The sequence below is a fragment of the Chionomys nivalis genome, chromosome 5 (assembly GCF_950005125.1).
Source record: "Chionomys nivalis chromosome 5, mChiNiv1.1, whole genome shotgun sequence".
NCBI classification, from domain to species: domain Eukaryota; kingdom Metazoa; phylum Chordata; class Mammalia; order Rodentia; family Cricetidae; genus Chionomys; species Chionomys nivalis.
The window spans coordinates 48,220,073-48,234,452 of NC_080090.1; the positions used below are offsets into that span (position 1 = coordinate 48,220,073).

General features: G+C 49.9%; 1 protein-coding gene across 2 annotated transcripts in view; it reads right to left on the reverse strand.

Annotated features, from left to right (window-relative positions):
• Ptprg (protein tyrosine phosphatase receptor type G) overlaps positions 1–3,537 on the reverse strand; it is a 683,229-nt gene extending 679,692 nt beyond the window's left edge. For both annotated transcript variants that reach the window (XM_057769291.1, XM_057769290.1), the window contains exon 1: positions 2,758–3,537. In XM_057769291.1, coding sequence (XP_057625274.1) covers positions 2,758–2,842 — 85 coding nt within the window. In that variant the 5' untranslated portion in view covers positions 2,843–3,537. The remainder of the gene's footprint in view (positions 1–2,757) is intronic.
• Positions 3,538–14,380: the final 10,843 nt, after the last annotated feature.

Sequence of the window (14,380 nt, forward strand, 5' to 3'; positions counted from 1 at the left end):
GTGTTTGATAATCCTTCCCTGGGCACTCTGAAGGCATCGTTTGTAGCACCAGCTGTGGCAGCGATCCCACACTTGCCGCGCCGTTAAAAGCCATAACCCTGCTTCCGACCGCTGGAAAACACCCAAGCCCTAGCTACTTCCAAAGGCCTGCCTAAACCACAGCAACTCTGAGTTCTGAACAAGAGCTGGGGGCTCACATGCAGCTGAAAAGTCGGTGGGATTATTAAAAAAAAAAAAAAAAAAACCAACACGAAATTTCAATTAAGAACTCACAAGGAGGACCTTGATGAAAACCAAAAGCTAAATAAAATGTATCCCAAGACAAGCGTTAACCGTTTCCAAAGCTATGGCAGCAAGAAGTGCCGGGTCTCAAAGCGACAGGTCCCCCAAGGGTTTTCCAGCCTACCACGGGCGGCAGCATTGAGCTGTGGGTACCGCCTAGCACCAGATGTCGCAAACCCCCAGCCAGGGCACCTGGACGCGTGCGCCCCGACCCTTTGGTGTGTGCAGGTGGTTGAGCCAGTCTAGAGGAAGCTGGAGCTTGACAGGTGGCTCTGGGGCGCCCCCTGAGGTCCAGCGGCCTCAGCAAACCGAAAACCAGCATCTCCCAGGGCAGTGATATTTTTTACTTTGCCTGACTCCAAAAGCTGCCTTCCCTGTGCCTCTTACAAACCGCCCTCGGCTCCTGGGGTGAGGGTAAGGGCTAGTTGCCTGGAAGGCTAGGCAGGAACGAAAAATGAGAACTGAGATGGTTTAAGCCTCGACAAGGCGGCATCCCTAGCGGTCCCATACTGGGTTGCAAGCCTCCTCAGGCACCAGAAGGAAGAAAGACATTGTAGAAACACTGGCTACAGCCCGGAGGGGTCAGCCAGAAACGGAATTGGAAATTTCTGTTTTGCGAGGCTGCCTCCCACCGCCCCTATTAAAAAGTGTTCCTCACTAGGCTCGACCCCGAGTGCACTCGAGCGCACTCAGCTGGCAAGTCTCTGGGAAAAAAAAAAAAAGGAATCTTGTCAGAGACAGTGATAAAAACAAATGCTGTTCAATGGTCTCTAAGGGAGAGAAGTGCTAATTCTCAGAGGAGATGCTCCTCGGTGTCTACTTCCATAGAGGCAGGACCCCAGGATGCAAACCCTGGGCCTCCGGTGAGTAGGCACTCACACCCTGACCGATCCTCGAGCGGGGTTTCTGAACTGTGCCAAGAGCTGGGTTGACAGCTCCGGAGACCGGAGGATATGCTGAGGAAAAGGGGGCATAAGAACCCGCAGTGTTTTGCCCTCTGCTCCTGGCAACCATCCTCGAACCTACCAAGAAGAGACCACTCGCTGCCCGTCCTCTTAGAGCGGGTCCCTGGGGGTGCAGTGAGGGTCCTCACGCCTGGCTCCTAGGTGCAAGACGGGCTTGGGGGTACCCGCTGCACCAAAACCCCGCGCTCTGGCAACCGAAGCACAAACTGTTATTAACCAGGGAAAGCGGAAACACTGGGGCACGTATCTTTTTCTTGATTAGAATAACCGCCGCCTCCAAATATCCCAGAACGGGCGGATGAGAAAGCAGAAAAACTGGGTGTTCTGTCCTTAGGTGATCGAGGAAAGAAAAGCAAATCGCGCCCTCTCCCACCCTTTTCCCCCACCCAGAACAGAGGATGTGGCCTTCACACACAGAGAAGGATCTGGGCAGCTTGAGGGAGGCTTGGACCTGCAGCCCTCAGATTCTGCAAGAGAAGAGGCTGGCCTCTGCCCTCACCGAAGCGGGGGAGGGGGGTTTGAAGGCTGGGAGTGAAGGGTCACAGGCGGCACACCGCTACGTGCAGTGATTTAGGATTGTCGTCAGTGGCCAATATTATTCCAGTCTTAACCTACCTAGAAAAGGAGCGGATCTGGGTCTGATTCTGGCAGGCACACTCAGCCTGCAAAAGGGCAAAGATGAAGGTAGGCAGGGCGCGCCAGACAGCAAAAAAATCGCCCGGACGCCAAAAGCAACCCAGCCGCCGACCCGCCCCTTGCACTTGGACCCTGCAGCCCAGCCCTTGAGAGTGGTACTGACAGGGGCCACGAGCCCCAAGAGGCACCGATCTAGCCAAAAACCCCTGCTCCCTGTCTTCCAGCAGCCCCCAGGCCCCCGCGTCCAGGGAGCTGTCTCGCGCCGGCACTGAGGCGTAGCCCGCACCTCAGCCCGGAGCAAGGCTGAAAGGAGGTGGCCCCGGCCCCGGCGACCAGAACGCGAACTGCTCCTAACATCCTGAATCCTCTGCAGCCAGCCTCCGCCAAACACCACCCCCCTATAAAGGGTCAGAGGGATGCAAAATGAGCCTCCGTTATGAGCTCCGTCCATCCCCGCCGGAGCAATGGGAGCACCCCAGATTACTTAAACCAACAGAGCATCCTTCCCACAGCCAGTCTCCCCAGACACCCTGCAACTCTAGCCCTCCGGATCGGCTCCGGATCAGCAAAGCAATCCCCCCACCTCTCCACCCCTCGACTCAAGCTGCTCCAAGCTTCCCAAGCTACAGACAGGGCAGATCTTAGTCCCCAATCCTTCCCAGCCCGCCACTGCTTCTGCCCTCCCCGACTACCAGCCTCCTAGAACACTGCCGGAGCCAAAGAAGCAGACCCCTCTTTCCTCCCCGGCAGCCCGGCCCCCCTTCACCCTCTCCGCGGTCCCTAGACTGGCGCCCAAGCTCCGCGCCCCGGCGACAACTCCGCATACCCCGCGCGCGCGGGCCAGAGCCGTGTCCCGTCGGCGGCCCTCACTCACCCGGGAAGCACACCACATAATGGAGCACAGAACTGGTGATTTTCAGGAACAAAATCCACCAACACGGTTCCAGTAACCTCCGCATGTCCGAAAACGCACATCGAAAAAGAGAAAAGCAGGGGGGTAAACTTGTTGAATAAGTTCTTGCTTCCGAGCGAGGCTCCGCTAAACCTGAAGGCTTTCTCGGCTTGCCCGCCACCACACAGGCTCCCCACGCTCGGCGACCGGTCCCGCAGGAATCCTGGATGCTGCCAAGCGTCCCCGGGAAAACCTCAAAAAGTGACCGGGGATGCAAAGCCACTCTAGGGACGATCCTCTCGGAAGAGAAGGGCGGCTTTCTGCTCAGACACGATTCAGCCGGTCGGGCAGGGCAAGGAGAAGGCGCACGGCGGCAGCGCCCGGGGCCCGGGGCAGGCAGGGACCGCGGGTGGCGGCGGCGAGCAGCGGAAGAGCCCCAAGTTGAGTCGGCAGCGCAGCGCAGCCCGAGAACCGGCGGGCGACGGCGGGGCTGTGCGCTGCACGGCGGCTCCGGGCTTCAGGCGGGCAGCTCCTTCCAGGGCCCCGGCAAGGAAGGAGGCATGTCTGCGAGCGGGGAAAGGGAGGGAAGCGGCGGGGCGGAGCGCAGAGCCCCCCAGAACAGAAACGGCCGGAGGAGCGCAGAGAAACACAAAGGATCTCAGAGGGGCGCCGGGGCGAGGGCGCCTTCAGTCCAAGCTCCTGAAAGTTGTGGCTCCGGTGCAGGCTGGGGAGGAACCGAGAGCGCGGGGCTGGAAACTGGCCATGCCTCCATACAGGAAGTAACATGTGAGCATGAATCCTGGCAGAGACTTTAAAGCCGGCGAGCGGGCGAGCAAGCGAGCTGGGGGCGCGCGGCGGCGGGGGCGCGCGAGCACGGGCGCGCGAAGACGCGCATCCCCGGGCTGCCGCCGGCGGGCACGCGCGCTGCACTCTCTTAAAGCGGCAGCGCTAGGCTCACTCTTCCAAGGACTTGCACTATTGGCCTCTCCTGGCGTGCCCAGGGCAAAGGGTGTATGTTTAGGGGAGTTGGTAGCCGTGGTTCGGTCTAGGACAGGGAAGAGACCGGCTGTCTCCTGGGGTCAACGTGGCTCTGCTCCATTTGGGAGCTCTTAAAGACGAAGCGGTCTCCGCGGATTCGGAGAGCTCCCTGGCTGGCGTAGCTCGTGGATCCGGGACTTTGGGGAGAAGGGAAGGGTAGCGGGGTTAGAATCTGGGGGCGAAGGAGGGGCCAGCAGCTACCTTTTTCATGGAGAGGGGACTTCCTTACGGCCCTACCTCCTTGACCGTGCCTGCACCCCCTACGTCCCTCTCCTGGTGCATTCCAGTCTAGGAGACAAAGCCCAGCGGCCTTTGCACTCGGGTTGCTTTGAGATTTGATTTTTTTTTTCTTCCCCTTTCCGAGCTTCTATTGGCCGAACCTACGGCTGGAAGATGGGGTGGGGGTGGGAGGGTCAATCCCAGGCTTGCAAAATCCAGCCTCAGTTCTACACTCGCTTTCCCCAAGCCACGAACGTGTGTGGCGGAGTTTACTCAACTCTCGCTCGGGAGAGAAGGTGGCTGCACCGTGGCCTGGTTGGGCAGAGGACGAGTGAAGTGCGCCTCTCACCCGGGGCAGAGGAAAGCAGCACCCCAGAGCAGGACTGGATTTTCCGGCAGCTTCCCTAGGAGCCACGCTTTAAGTAAGCTACAAGGGAGAGGCATCCGGGGGAAATGCGAGGACTAGGCTTATCTGTAATGAGTTTTGTCCCTTGGCTCTTACTGAGATCTTTATCGCTTGGGCTTCCCAGCAACTTATTTTTTTTCCTCCTACGTCGGTGCTAAAAGTGAGGAAGGCCGGCTTTTGACTTTTTCCCTTTTTAAAAATTAAATTTGTAATTGAACCAATGTAATTTTAAGGGTTTTTTCCATAATTTTTCTGCCTCTCTTTGAAAACAATGTGGACATGTTTTTAAAGTGTTCCCTTGCTGTTTCATTCCACCGCGGCATGGTCCCACACCCACCCGAACAACCCAACCGGATGTTCTTTCGGTTTTCAAATAATATACAGATGTTCTGAGAGCCTGCAGCATGGTGTGATTAGGAAAGCAGTTTCTCACCCTCAAAAGTTTCTCAAAGAAAAGCCTTCGAGAAGTTAGGTTTGGGGTGACAAACTAGTAAAAGCCAGGAAGTTCCTGGGCAGGGCCCCCAGCTCTATGTTTAGCCAAACCCGTCGAACACCCTCCCGGGCCTGGGCAATGAGACCAGTCTGCTTGTTTTGGAATTTGGTTTTTCCTGACATTATTGCCATCGAGGAGCCAAGGGAATGCTTGTGATGACCAGTTATCTTGAAAGTCGAGTTGGAGGGTATTCAGGTGCCAATGAGAGTAAGATAGGTTAAAATGACCCATTCCTCCTCCTCATCGCCCAGTTGGTGGGACTGGAATCTCAGGAGGATCAGCGTCCTCAACTGAGCTTTATCTGTGGAACGGATGTCATAGGAGCTGCCCTTTGCACAACGCTGGGTTCTGTCTATACCCTGCTGGTTCAGCAAGTGGACTGTGCACCCACTCGGCTGGGTATACTGAGACCAAGACTTGCCAGCCTGTTTGCCTCACCTGGGGAAAGTCCAAGGAGGGAGGGTTTGAGAAGACATTAATTGTGACCCGCAAAGAAGGGGCTCCAGGACCCCAGCCTGTTCAGCTTCAAGATCATGCCCCTTACAGTATATGGGGTGCTGTGCTAATATGCTATATGATTTTAAATCTGTCCTGGCTGTTGCCTGTGCTGGGACCCCAGATTAACACAAATGGATATTGAAAGCACACCTCAAGCTTTATAGGCTCCCAAAACATCCAAAAGTTTTACCCAGGCGCATCCACATGTGCCTGTAATCCCAGCCCTTGGGAAGCGGAGGCAAGAGAAACACAAATACAAGGCTAGCCTAACTTTATAGCAAGACCTTGTCTCAGAAAAGGTTTTTAAGTTTACCACAAAAATCCACGGGCCTGTTACGCAAATGTGTTTTCGTTTTCATTCTACAATCAAATACTACATGGCACAAAATGATCTCGTGACCCACCTGGGCTTCCTCCTGGTGCCAGTGAGGCAGTACCCCTCTCTAGGGTGTTGTGGGGTGGTGCAGTGATCAGAGCTGGAGGGAGGGGCTTGGCATCATGGTGACCACTTAAAAACTGCAACAGAAGACACTAGTACTGATAGCAAATTCCACCCACACTTACACACTTATTTTCTCTCAGCCTGGGACGGGGTGGAAGGGAAGGTGGGCAGAGCTCAGGCGTTGGGACCAAACCAAAGTGTCAATCAGGCTGGAGGGTTCTCTTCCAATCTTATGGGCATAGAACTCAGCTCCCAATGACTGTAGGAGAACAATCTTCATCCTTACTGGCTCATAGCCAAGGGATGCTTTCATTTAGAATCCCTCCAGCACAATGGCTCTCAACTTCTCTAACACTGCAACCTTTTAATACAATATTCGTGTTGTCTTGACCCCCAACTATGAAATTATTTCGTTGTTACTTAACTGTAATTTTGTTACTGTTATGAATTGTAAATATTTGATATGCAGAATATCTGATGTGTGACCATGGCTGGGGGCGGGGCACAACCCACAGGTTGAGAACCACTACTCTAGAATCTTGGTAACTTCCTTCTTCAAAGCCAGTAAAAGAACCTTCTCTTTTGACTAGACGTCTTTGAGAGAGATTATTCCACCATTTTTGTACTGCAATACAGTCCTACTAAGGCAGTGGCTATCCAGACACATGGGAAGTCTCACTTTCATGAAGAGGGAATTACATGAGACTGAGCATCTTGGACACCACATTAGAATTCTGTCTACCGTGGTTTTGTGACCTAGCAGGAATACCAATGCTCCTTGCAGTATGACGTCTTACAGCCCAATGAACCCATCATAAATTTTATATATACCAGCCTGGTTTGTTGCCACACACCTGTAATCACAGTACTCCAGAGGCTGAAGTAGGAAGATCATAAGTTCAAGGCTTACCTGGTTACACAGTGAAACCCTATTCTAGGGTATTTTCTGTTCCTGTTATTAAACACTACTCAGCACCAACCTGGAACTGCATACTTGGGAGGCAGAAACAGGCAGATCTGAGTTCGAGAGAAAGTTCCAGGGCAGCCAAGGATACACAGAGAAACCCTGTCTCAAAACAAAACAAACACTACCAACAACGAGAACAACAACAGAAATTTGGAGAACAAATGGTTTAATTAGTTTACAAATCACAGTCCATCAGTTCTAGAGGTGGGAAGCCAAAGCAGGAACCTGAAGGCAGGAAGTGAAGCAGAAGCCTTGGAGAAGAGCTGCTTACTTGCTTGCTCCCCACAGTGTGCTCAGCTACCTTCCTTTGTACACCCAGGACCACATGCCCAGGGGTCGCACTGCCCAAGGTCAGCTGCCCCCCCCCCATCACAGCAATCATTAATCAAGAAAATATCCCCGAGGCTTGCCTCCAGGCCAGTCTGATGGAGGCGCTTCCTCAATTAACTTCTTTCTTCCCAGATGATCCTAGCTTGTCTGAAAACGATGAAAACACTGGAGTTAGTAGCCAGCACACTGTTCCTCCTTGTGGCCCACTGGCCACCTAAGACCTGAGGGCACCCAGCGTGTCTGGTGAGAATTGTACGACACATCGCTAGTCAGAGAAAAGAACACAGTTCAAAGTTAAAACTTTACATATGGTTCCTGCTGAATGCTGGTTGCTTTTTTATTGTGGCCAATACATCACAAATCCGCCCATCCTAAATCAAGGACCATCTCTCTGTGCAGACTGGTGGTTAGGGGCAATAGCTGTCAGGCAGGTTCAGCAGGTCTCCTGTTGTGTGTATTTGCATAAGAGCAGTCAGGGTGGCCACTTGATGCCCCAGCTTCCCCGTGTGTAATGGGGAAATAGCTGCATCTCCTCCTAAATTGAGAGGATTAAAAGGAATTAATATACATAAAGTACTTAGAGAAGTGCCAGATACCTAATAAGTATTTAATAAATGTAAGCTATTACTGTTATCTGTTCACCCAGCAATACGATAGAGAACGAACATCTGTTATTTTCTAGCTGCTCAGCTTCCGTTTCTTCTAGAAATGCCATCCTGTTCTCCTTCGTGCAAAACTCCCCCAGATGGTTGCAGTGAGTCTATGCCCCCCCCAGTGCTCCCCCCACCATGTCGACCTACCAGCTCAGCATGGACATGTGCCTAACCTTGACCCCAAGAACATTTCATCCCTCTAGCCTGACTGCCAGTTGGTCCGACAACGTTCAAAATTCTTGCTGGTACCCAGGTCTGGTGGCACATACTTCAAACTTTAGTATTTGGGAGGCAGAAGCAAGAGTATAAAAACTTCCAGGCCAGCCTCCACCATGTAGCAAGTTTGAGGCCAACTTGAACGACATGGCACCCTGCATCAAAAAAAGAAAAAGAAAAAAAAATCTTCTTGGGACTAGTAAGATAGCTCAGTTGGTAAATTGTTTGCCCTTGTAGCAAGTATGAAGACCTAAAACCAATCCCCAGAATCTGTTTTCAAAGCCAGACATGGGGGCCTGGAGAGATGGCTCAGTGGGTAAGAACACTGGCTGCTCTTCCGGAGAACCTGGGTTTAATTCCCAACAGCCACGTGGCAGCTCACAACTATATGTGGCTCCGGTCCCAGGGGATCTAATGGGCTCTTCTGGCCTCCATGGGTGCCAGGCATGCATGTGGTACACAGACACATGCAGGGGAAATATTAAGATACATTTTTAAAAAAACAAGAGACATGTCAAAATTATACTTGTAATCCCCGTGCTGGGGAATTGGAGACATGGATTGCAGAGCCTCGCTAGCAAGCTAGTCCCTAGACAAATGAATGAACCCAGGCCCCAGTGAGAGGATGTTAGAAAAAAATAAGGTGGGGCTGGAGAGATGGCTCAGAGGTTAAGAGCAGTGCCTGAGTTCAATTCCCAGCAACCACATGGTGGCTCACAACCATCTGTAATGAGGTCTGGTGCCGTCTTCTGGCCAGCAGGCATACACACAGACAGAATATTGTATACATAATAAATAAATAAATATTTGAAAAAAAGAATTCTTTGTTTAAAAAAAAAGAAAAAAATAAGGTGGATGATTTGGAGAATAAGGCCCAATGGCTTCTATACCCATATACACCCATGAACACACAAATAAATATGTACAAGCACATGAACACACACCTAAACATGTACACACATCCAGCTTCCTCTTAGGTTTGCCAAACAGGATGAACTTGAACGTTGAACTGCAGGACAAGCCTCAGGTAAGACAAGGTTGTCTAACATCTCAGCAGATCTACAAAGGGAAGCAAAAAAAAAAAAAGAGGTAGGTGGTCAACAGATCTCTGATGTTTTCATACAAGTCCTTGAATAAAGTTATACTGGAAGCCATAGCAAACCCTGGGTTTCTCAATCACTGGAGCTGATGAATTTCCCTATGTGTGGTTCTTGGAGTTGGGTTGTTGTTGTTGTTGTTTTAAATTATTTATGCATTCCTCACATATCTTTGTGTGTATATACCTGATTGTATATGCACTGCATGTATATGAGTCCATGGAGGCCAGAAGAAGGTGTTGGATTCCCCCGGAAGTAGAGTTACAAACCCCTAATTGTGAGCCATCTGATGTGGGTGCTGGGAACCAAACCCAGGTCCTGCGCAAGAGTTACAAGTATCTTAACCGGATTTTTACCTAGGAAATAAAAAAAAAAAAACCCTGAAAATCAGGGTATCAGGGTTACACAGTGCCAGAGAAGCAAAATACACACATTTCCCAGGAGCTGTTAGAATTAACTGATTTGGAGCCTTTAATCCCAGAACTCGGGAGGCAGAGACAGGCAGATCTCTGTGAGTTTGAAGCCAGCCTGGTCTACAAGAGCTAGTTCCAGGACAGGCACCAAAAACTACAGAGAAACCCTGTTTCAAAAGAAAAAAGAATTAACTGATTTGGTTTAGGTGATTGGAAGGTGAGCAACATAAGACTCAAGCTTCCCACACCAGATCGTCATTGCTGGGCAGAAGATCACTCCAAAGTTTAGAAGCTTGAAACAACACGCATTGTATTTGTTCTTGATGCTACAGACCAGCAGTCTGGGCTGGGCGTAGCTGGGCAGTCCTGCTGGCCAGTCTTCAGTGTCAATGCTGGGGTGCAGGGTCAGCTCCACTTACGCTTAGCCAGTGGTCGCTAGTCTCACAGAAAGATCACCGGACAATAAAAAAACGAGAGAAAGTTACAAGGCATCTGGAGACCTTGGCTAAGCCTTAGAGCAGTTGGTACAAATGATCCAAGAATGTGTGTTGTTTATCAAAGCCAGCCATGTTGCCCGGCCAGGTTCCCAAGGGTATGGAGCAGACTGCAGGCCTGATGGGAGGGAGTAGGGAGGTTCATCTCTAAGGATGGGACTTGAAAGTGTGGTGGGAATAAGTAATGCAGCCCTCTCTCCAAAGGATCCACTCCATCTACTGTAGAACTAATTAGTACCTGGTAGGGATTGAATTGATGAAGATGTGTTGAAAAGTTACAACTCTAAACCTTGGTACAGCAGAATGCGACTGTCCTTGAGGATGCAATCTTTACAGTGGAAGTCCATCAAAAATAGGACACAGTTGGTGTGGGCCCTTAGCCAATATGACAGGGTATCCTTTTAAAGGGAGGAAATGTGAACCCAGAGACAGAAAAGCACACAGGGAAAACAGTGTGAAGGAATACAGCTGTGTGGGTAGCATGGTCAGTAAAAGCCCACGGATAGCGGGCTGTGGGCAGAGAATTCTCCTGCAGGTTTGAGGTGGAGCAAAGCTCTTCCCGCACCTTGATTTTGGACTCAGCCTGCAGAACTCCGGGACAGTGTGTTTCTGTCACTGTCAACCACCCAGTTTGTGATCAAGTCCGAGGGAACTAACACAGAGCCCATGATCCATCTTTGGAACATCCTGGGGATAGCCCCGTGTTGCACTTCCTCCAAGGCCACACCTCCTAATTCTTCCCAAACAAGTCTCCTAACAGGGGATCCAGCATTCAAACAAATCAGCTTCTGGGCACGACTGTCACTAAAGCCATCACAAATGCCTGACACAATATTCTCTGGGCAGTCTGAGAAGACTGTCTTCCCACTAGAGAGGCTGGGAATCTGGTAATCCCTCAGTCTGTGAGGCTGGATGTTTCTGCAGTCCCAGCTTCATGCTGAAAGCCTGAGGATGGAAAGCCATTGGTTTCCAAGTCGTCTTGGAAAGCCTGATAAAGCTGGGTCCTAATAGGGGCAAATGACACGAAGAAAAGTGTCACTACTATCTTATAAAAGAGTGTCGCAGAAGCATCCTCTTCACACACAGCCAGTTCACGCCTGCACTGGCACCTCAACCAGTGACTCCCGGTCTACCTTCCAGGATCACTTTTAGGTAAATCAATTTGTAGACTGGGGTTACATTGAACTCAGAGAGATCCTTATGTCTCTGCCTCCGGATTGGTGAGGTTAAAGGCATGCACTACTGATAAAAGAAAGTATAGTGGCAGCAGGAACAGCAGAGTACAGATAGCAATGGGATGCATGAGCTTGCCAGGCAGATGTCACGGGAGCAAAGCAGAAGCAGAGCTTTCCTGCGGACCACTTTTGATGTCCTCAGTCACTGGAGACGCTTAGGGCAGGTCTGCTTATTTCAAACAACCAGATGAGAAAAACCCTAACAGATGCTTTCAGCAGTTTATTGGCCATCAAAGGTGATTCATTCCTGTAATCTTTCTAGTATGAGCCCCCAGAAGGTGAAGGCAGAGGAATGGAAGTTCAAGGGCAGCCTGAGCTCTGTAAACCCTGGAAGGGGAAGGAGGAGGAGGAAGAAGAAGAGGAGGAGGAGGAGAATGAGAGGAGGAGATGGAGGAGGAGGAGGAGGAGGAGGAGGAGGAGGAGGAGGAGGAGAAAGAGAAAAAGGAGGAAAAAGAGAAGGAGGAGGGGGAAGAAGAGAAGGAGGAGGGGTAGGAGGAGGAGAAAGAGAAGGAGGAGGAAGAGGAGGAGGAGGGGGAAGAGGAGGAGGAGGGGGAAGAAGAGGAGGAAGAGAAGGAGGAGGAGAAAGAGAAGGAGGAGGAAGAGAAGGAGGAGGAAGAGGAGGAGGAGAAAGAAGAGAGAAACAAAGAAGAAAAAACTAAAATTTAGTAAAGTGTATTTATTTTCAAAAAATTAATATCTTAAGAAAAATAAGCCAGGTGGTGGTGGTGCACGCCTTTAATCCCAGCACTCAGAGGCAAAGGCAGAAAGATCTCTGTGAGTTTGAGGCCAGCCTGATCTTCAAGAGCTAGTTCCAGGTTAGATTTCAAAGCTACAGAGAAACCCTGTCTCAAAAAAACAAAAAGAAAAGAAAAAATAAGAAAGAAAGAAGGAAAGAAAGGAAGGAAGGAAGGAAGGAAGGAAGGAAGGAAGGAAGGAAGGAAGGAAGGAAGGAAGACGAAAGAGCAAAATGGCTATCACTCATATGGCAGGTCACAACTGTCTGGAAACTCCATTTCCAAGAGATCTGATAACCTCTTCTGACCTCCTCCTCAGGCACCAGCCAACGCATGTGGTACACAGACATACATGTGTGCAAAACACTCATATGCATAAATAAAATAAATCTTTTTAAAAGTATATTTAAAAATGTGGGTTAGCTGGGCAGTGGTGGCGCACGCACACCTTTAATCCTAGCACTTGGGAGGCAGACTCAGGCAGATCTCTGAGTTTGAGGGCAGCCTGGTCTACAAGAGCTACTTCCAGGACAGCCAGGGCTGTTACACAGAGAAACCCTGTCTCCAAAAACAAAAAACAAAAAGGGGGAGGATGTATTGATGGCATACACCTTTAGTTCCCACCTTCAGAGGGCAGGGAGAAACAGATAGATCTCTGTGAGTTTGAGGTCCAGGACAGCCTGGTCTACATAGAATCTTTTTTTTTTTTTTTTTTGGTTTTTCGAGACAGGGTTTCTCTGTAGCTTAGGTGCCTGTCCTGGAACTAGCTCTTGTAGACCAGGCTGGCCTCGAACTCCCAAAGATCCGCCTGCCTCTGCCTCCCGAGTGCTGGGATTAAAGGCGTGTGCCACCACCGCCCGGCTTCTACATAGAATCTTGTCTTTAAAAAACAAAAAAACAAACAAAAAAAAGAAACAGGGGCTGGAGTGATGGCTCAGTGGTAAGAGCACTGACTGTTCTTCCAGAAATCCTGAGTTCAATTCCCAAGACCCATATGATGGTTCACAACCATCTATAATGGGATCTGATGCCTGAAGCACAATTAATAAAATTCAGAGAGAGAAACTGGGGTTCAACCTGAAGACCCAAAAGCAAAGCAGCCAGCCACTGGCTTAAAAAAAAAAAATAAGAGTGGTGTTGGACAGTGGTAGTGCAGGCCTTTAATCCCAGCACTTGAGAGGCAGAGGCAGGTAGATCTCTGTGAGTTCGAGACCAGCCTGGTCTACAAAACGAGTTCTGGAACCAGCAAATATGTATATTTTTTTAGTGGAGTTAGAAAGATGCACCAGCAGTTAAGATCACTGGCTGCTCTTCCAGAGGACCTGGGTTCAATTTCCAGCATTCATATAGCAGGTAACAACAGTCTGTAACTCCAACCTCAGATGATCTCATTATCCCTCTCCCGTGAGTACCAGGCATGCACATGGCAAACAAAACATACATGCACATAAAATAAATCATTAGCCAGACAATAGTGGTGCATGCCTTTAATTCCAGCAGTATGGAGGCAGAGGCAGGAAGATCTCTGTGAGTTCGAGACCAGCCTGGTCAACAGGACAGGCTGCAAAGTGACAGAGAAATTCTGTCTTGAAAAACAAACAAGCAAACAAATAAGAAATCATATATATGATGGGGAAACTAGGGTCCTAAAAGGTTAGGTCAGTCCAAAATGGGATAACCAACAGCTGGAGGACAATGTGATCGCTGGACACCCCAAGTTCAGAATGAGTCTTGCGGTCTTGTTAGCGGACCTCACTGTAAAAGGCTGAGCAGAGTAACAGGATTGTGTAGATGGTGTGGACTAGGAGTAGCCTGCTGTCATGAAAACTGATGAGAAAGAGTCATCCAGTGTTCCCAACGTCACCTCCCCATACTCCACAGTGGGGCGTCAACCCAGCACTGATGTGAGGGGACGAATCATCTTCAGTCACAATGATGTTCATCAGAAGCCTCAGACATTTTGTCATTTGGCCCAGGAAATAAAATTGAAGTTTCTTAAAAATGTCTGTGAAGGTAGTCGTAGTATGTTGTCATAGCAAATTATAAACTGACAAAAATATATTTTCAAAAAATCCAGTGTCAAGTGTCTGGTGGCATTGCCATTAAAATGATAGTGATGGAGACAGAAGGTGGCTACCTTACCCTGTTAAATAAAAAATCAGGACCAGAGGACTGAGAGGGCTTGGTGGTTAAAAACACTGACTACTCCCACACCCAACACCCCCACAGCAGCTCACAGCTGTCTGTGTTCCAAGGGATCCAATAAGCCCTTTTCTGGACTCCATGCCCACCGGGCAGGCCCAATTAATGCATATTTAACTTTATCTGAAAAAAATTATTTTAAAAAAACACATGTTCAAAAATTCTGAA